The 6,000-nt window shown below is 37.9% G+C and overlaps 1 protein-coding gene across 2 annotated transcripts in view; it reads right to left on the bottom strand.

The window, feature by feature from the left end:
• Positions 1-3,392: 3,392 nt before the first annotated feature.
• LOC120860226 (plasminogen receptor (KT)) overlaps positions 3,393-6,000 on the bottom strand; it is a 36,045-nt gene continuing 33,437 nt past the window's right edge. For both annotated transcript variants that reach the window (XM_040236010.1, XM_040236009.1), the window contains one exon: positions 3,393-3,781. In XM_040236010.1, the coding sequence (XP_040091944.1) occupies positions 3,660-3,781 (122 nt within the window). In that variant the 3' untranslated portion in view covers positions 3,393-3,659. The remainder of the gene's footprint in view (positions 3,782-6,000) is intronic.

The raw sequence follows: 6,000 nt of genomic DNA, 5'->3' as shown, positions 1-6,000 counted from the left end.
TGCTTTGGTTAAAACAGCAGTATTTGGGGAGAGATGGACAGTCATATGGACTGAAGAGATTCACACCCCTCTCCCCAGCTTTTATCTTAATCACTGACAAAGACATTGGGTGAAGCTGACATTATTTTAAGCTCTAAATCTTTCCTCCTACTCAGATCATAGTTTGTTATCCTTCTCATTATATACTTTCTTAGAATAATTTCCTCAATCTTCTTATAATATCACAAAAATCTGTGGTTGTAATTTAGCTGAACAAAAACCATATGTAGTTCAGAATTTGGATATGTCAGATGTCTAGTTAGTAATTGAGGCTTAGTATTTCTTATTTTTTTTTTTTATATTTTGGCTGCACCACATGCTATGTGGGATCTTAGTTCCCTGACCAGGTATCAAACCTGTACCCCCTGAATTGGGAGTGCAGAGTCTTAACCACTGGACCAATAGGTAAGTCCCGAGCATGTATTAATACAATTATTAATTAAGATAAATGACTAAGAAACAGCTCAGGAGAATCCGGGTATAAATGTTTGTCTTTTCAATTAAAGAATACTGTAAATAATAAATTAGGAGGAAAGCTTTGGATCATGATTAATACTAAAAAGACAACTAGGTTATATTTTAATACAGTTGTGTTGCAAAGCCATTAGTTAATAGCTATGCTTTGATTTTTACCTCTCCACACACCAGACTTGGCTCTGGGGATGGACTCAGGATAATAAAGAGGAATAATAACAAGGCTGGGGAGCCATTTGGAGGTTTTAGAGGGAGGAGAAGGTGATTTCCCTTCATTTGATCCACATGGCTTATCTGGGGCCCCTGGAGAACACAGGAAGGAACTAAAGAAAAAGTATGAGTATGTGAGTGTGTCTAGCAGAGGCTCTATCAAGTAAGTTATTAGTGAACTCAGGGTCAATGCTAATGTAAGAAACCAAGACAGATGGATGGCCTGGTGGTTCAGAAGGAGCTTAGGCCCTGGATATGTTGCACATCACAAATCCCATGTAAGTTATTTAGCCAGTCAACCCTTACAGGGGACTGAACCCACTTGGGGAGCCCTGGTTAGATCATGTCAGGAATATTTGGACAGCATGATTGAATTTCAGTGGAAAGAAAGACTTCAGTTCAGTTAGTCATGTCCGACTCTTTGCAACCCCATAGACTACAGCATGCCAGGCTTCCCTGTCCATCACCAACTCCCTGAGCTTACTCAAATTGATGTCCATTGAGTCGGTGATGCCATCCAAACATCTCATCCTCTGTCATCCCCTTCCTCTCTTGCCTTCAATCTTTCCCAGCATTAGGGTCTTTTCCAGTGAGTCAGTTCTTTGCATCAAGTGGCTGGAGTATTGGAGCTTCAGCATCAGTCCTTCCAATGAATATTCAGGACTGATTTCCTTTAGGATGGACTGATTGGATATCCTTGCTGTCCAAGGGACTCTCAAGAGTCTTCTTCAACACCACAGTTCAAAAGCATCAATTCTTTGGTGCTCAGCTTTCTTTATAGTCCAACTTTCACATCCATACATGACTACTAGAAAAACCATAGCTTTGACTAGATGGGACCTTTGTCGGCTGATGAAGGAAAGAAAGACTTAATGATTCCCAATTCTGACGTGGTCTACAAGCCAGTGCTAAATCTTAGATATCCACTAGACTACGAGTATGCCTCCCAATTAGTTCCTTCCTATGTTCTCCACGGGCCCCAGATAATCCACGTGAATTAAATGAAGAGAGATCACCTTCTCCTTCCTCTAAAACCTCCATCTAGCTCCCTAGGCCTGTTATTATTCCTTTTCATTTTCCTGAGTCCATCCCCAGAGCCACATCTTAGACAGATTAGGGCCCCAGCGAGTGCTCAGGTGACCATTGCAGTTCCTCCCTGATTGGGCTCTGGGATCCTCCCTCAGCAACTGAGTGATCCCAGGAAAACCCCAGTGCAGATTCTTTCATGCCCATCACCCTGAAGGTAGAGTGCTAACCATGGAGTGTTACACCCAAGGTCTTTGAGGAGCTGAATTGTGCCTCCAGGCTCCTTTCATGACAAGTACCCCACGTGAGGAACTTCTTGCCCCAGGTAAACTGAACAAGCAGCAGCAGATCCCTGGACTTGGCATGCATGGACCTGCCTTTTATCAGTCTTCTGCACAGAATGCCCCTCCCCTTTACCTCCTTGTCTTCATGGAGAAAACCAACATATCCTTGAAGACCTCGCCCAAGTTCTCTACAACTATTCTTGTTTCAAACTATATCTTGCGATGCTTGAGAGTAGCAACTATTGTATTCATAATAGTTTTCTCCCTTCAGATTTCATTTTCTGGTATTCTCCCTGGCCGCCTTTCATTCTCTGGCCATGCCAAGTCTCAGAGCCTTCCTCTGGCTCTTCCCTTTGCCTAGAGATCCCTTCCCTGTCCCCATTCATGTTCTTCACAGGGCTGCCTCATTCAAGTCTTAGCTCAAGTGTCATCTGCAGAAAGGCAGTCCCTACTGTCCAAGATCAAAGTAACTTCCAACATTCTTATCATTCTTTTATCATCCTATTTGCATGTGTCACTGTTAGACATGAACTTATCTTCATGTTTATTGATTCTCTCCCCAGATCTCCTACTCTTCACTAGAACTTACTTCTTTGCCTAGAATATAGCAACCTTGTCTCTACATTCACTCATATAGCCCTAGTGTGTACAACAGTGCCTGATGCACAGTAGGTCTTAATATTTTGAAATTAGCACATGTAGGGTTTATACCTGTAAAAACGGCATAAATTGAGTATATTTTATAAATATTTATATTTATATATTATATAAAATATATACTATAAAATAAAAATATATATTTATAATATAAATATATAATATAAAATAAATATATATAATATATTTTATATCTTGGTGAGTGGAAATAAAAAAGTAGGCATCCTAATTAACCTTGCCTTCTTCTTGCCTCTCTAGCGACTATACCCTGAGTCATTATTTGAATATTTTTACCTTTTGTCTTTCACAGCCCTCTTTGCATGTCAAGAATGCATTAAAGGCAGAAGTTTTTCAAGATCTTTTAGAGTGTAGACACGGGAGGCAAACCATCTAAGGTTATGTCTCAGTTCTGTCTGTGTATAATCCTGAGTAAGTAATTCAGTTTTTTTATGCCTTAGTTTTCACATCTATGAAATGATGCCTGCCTCATGAGGTTGTTGGGATAAGAATTTATGCAAAACAAAGAGTGTATGGCCATAGCAAGTGCAATATACATGTTAATTGTTAATATTAGTATTTTTCTATCATGTGGAGACAGGACACAATTTAAAAATCCAAATAAAAGCAGTATCTGGGGGAGATTAATGTGATAGTGAAAGTGTGTATGACAGAGAAATGAGAGCAACAGAAATTTTGCTTTCAGAAATTCAGAACAATATATTTTATAACATTACATTTAGATGTTTGTGATACATACACATATATAAGAAATCTGAAAGTTATTCAGAGTACTTCCATAATTTTGTGAATGGTATAAATTTTATTTTAAAATAGTTTAACAAAATTCATCTTGATTATTATTTTAAAATGAAATCCATTATATCAAAATCGCAAGCATTTAAAAAGTTATAAAGGTCATGATTCAAGTCAACAATTCTGTGTTTTGAGATCTGGTGGGTAAACATGATTTCATTTGTCTATGAAAAATTTACTCTGATCCCTTCTTGCTTTTTCAAGGCTTTCAAAAGTGATCATTCCTTTTGGCAGCTGCAGCTTACTCTTTTCTGTTTCCAGTATGTTCTCGGCTTCACCTTAAATAAAGTACAGAAATGTACAAAGTGACAAAGGGGTAATCAGCATTTTGTAAGAAGATCTACTTGCTGTATTCCAGTGACATGCTGTAACACTGTATGCAGGCATGCCCCCAGATCTCACTGTTAAATATCTTACCTACTGTCCCCAGGAGAACTGACCTCCCAAAGGAAATACTATAGTGAGTACATCAGATACATAAGATACATCAGATTCCAGAGACTTTATTTGACAGAGGATAGCATTTTTAAATATAGAAGAGAAACAATACCACGTAATATTGTTTGTTCCTTGAAGGAAAGTCAGGATGATAAGTTTGAGTTGTATCAGGAGGGGATTAGGGTGGAGAAATCATGTAAGTTCTTATTGCCCCTTCTTATAAGTGACATGAGAAAAAATAAAGTTTACTAAATACTCTAATTTTTCAAGAAAGCTAATCTTTGACTTGAAACTACTTATAAATATCCCAAATAAATGCACACACACACACATATATATATACATTTTTATAAACAAGTCCTCTTTTAAATAATAGCTCGTAATTTCTTGGGCCCAGTGACTTTTGCCAATTTTTATTCTTTAAGACTAATTAGCAATATTTGAAAAATTATAATATATATTGTTGATATTCCATGTACTTTCCTTGAGAATAAAGGTAATTGTTTTCTTTAAGTATTCCTCTTTTAACACACAATTAATTTATATTCCAAATCCAACAGGGCAGGCTACAATTTATAAATTATCACAGCATTCCAACTATCTGCAAACATGTTCCCTGCCCCTAGTCTAAAATAGTAAATTAAAAAAAATAGTAAAATTGTATGTAATTCTGCAGACTATTGACGACAGACTAGATGTTTCCATGTGAGAGTACCTTCCACATGACAGATTCTTAGTATGTGTTAACAGAATGGCTGATGATAAATTCAGTTAAACAGGAAGTGTGTATCTCGGAGTGATCACTAGTTAACAGGGCTATATGTTATAGTCTATATTTTTTTTTAATGGTAAATTTCTTAGTGGGTTCTAATTTTTTTTTTAAACAAGAAATTTCCATTTCCACAACATATCTTGGAAGTTAAACTTTTATACTCTATAGATTCTAAAGGGCCTATAATACAAGTATTTCCAAAATGCATAAGCAAAATGTTCCTAGAAAATAAATTTTCCCTTCATTAGTAATATCTTCAAGTGAATGCTCTATAACAGAGCTGAGATTTCTTAATACTATATATTAATTTGTATGAGGCACTGAGAATTCTAATGTGCATATAAACAATGAGACACATTTGAGCTCAGACCAAAGAATTCTTAAGCAGATGACTAACATGAAACTGAACAGGTTACTGAAATGAATTTTAACATAAGTAAATCAATTTGTACAGTTAGTTTTCAGCTTAAAATAGAATTGTACTCCAAAAGTTAATTTGTAGATCAGTGTTTTAGAACTCAGAATACATCTTCCGCAGTCATATATGCTATAAATTTCTAGGCAACCCAAAGACACAGCTTAGCCCACTATATAGCTGATCTGTGATACCAATAACGTCTGACCCCAGAAGACATTTTAACCTAGTATCTTTGTGAAAAATATACTTCTGTTTTCAAATGGGGATTTTTAAAAATTTATTTCTAATTGAAGGATAACTGCTCTACAATATTGTTTGGGGTTCTGCCATAGAGAAGGCAATGGCACCCCACTCCAGTACTCTGGCCTGGAAAATCCCATGGACAGAGAAGCCTGGAAGGCTGCAGTCTATGGGGTTGCTACTAGTCGGACACGACTGAGCGACTTCACTTTCACTTTTCACTTTCGTGCATTGGAGAAGGAAATGGCAACCCACTCCAGTGTTCTTGCCTGGGAATCCCAGGGACGGGGGAGCCTGGTGGGCTGCCGTCTACGGGGTCGCACAGAGTCGGACACGACTGAAGCAACGTAGCAGCAGCAGCATAGAGCAGCATGAATCAGCCATAAGAGTGCATGTCCTCTCCCTCTTGAACCTCCCCCCTCAACCCTCCACCTCATCCCACCCCTCTAGGCTGACACAGAGAGTACATTTAGCTCCCTGTGTTATACAACTTCTCATCAGCTACCTCATTTACATAAGGTAATGTATATGTTTCAGTGCTACTCTCTCAGTACATCCCACTCTCTCCTTCCCCTGCTATGTCCAGAGTCTGTTCCCTATGTCTCTATCTCTATTCCTGCCCTACAAAT

This window comes from Oryx dammah, unplaced genomic scaffold, assembly GCF_014754425.2.
Source record: "Oryx dammah isolate SB20612 unplaced genomic scaffold, SCBI_Odam_1.1 HiC_scaffold_11050, whole genome shotgun sequence".
Lineage (NCBI taxonomy): Eukaryota > Metazoa > Chordata > Mammalia > Artiodactyla > Bovidae > Oryx > Oryx dammah.
Note: the sequence above shows the minus strand (reverse complement) of the source record. Positions and strands in the feature narration are given on the sequence as shown.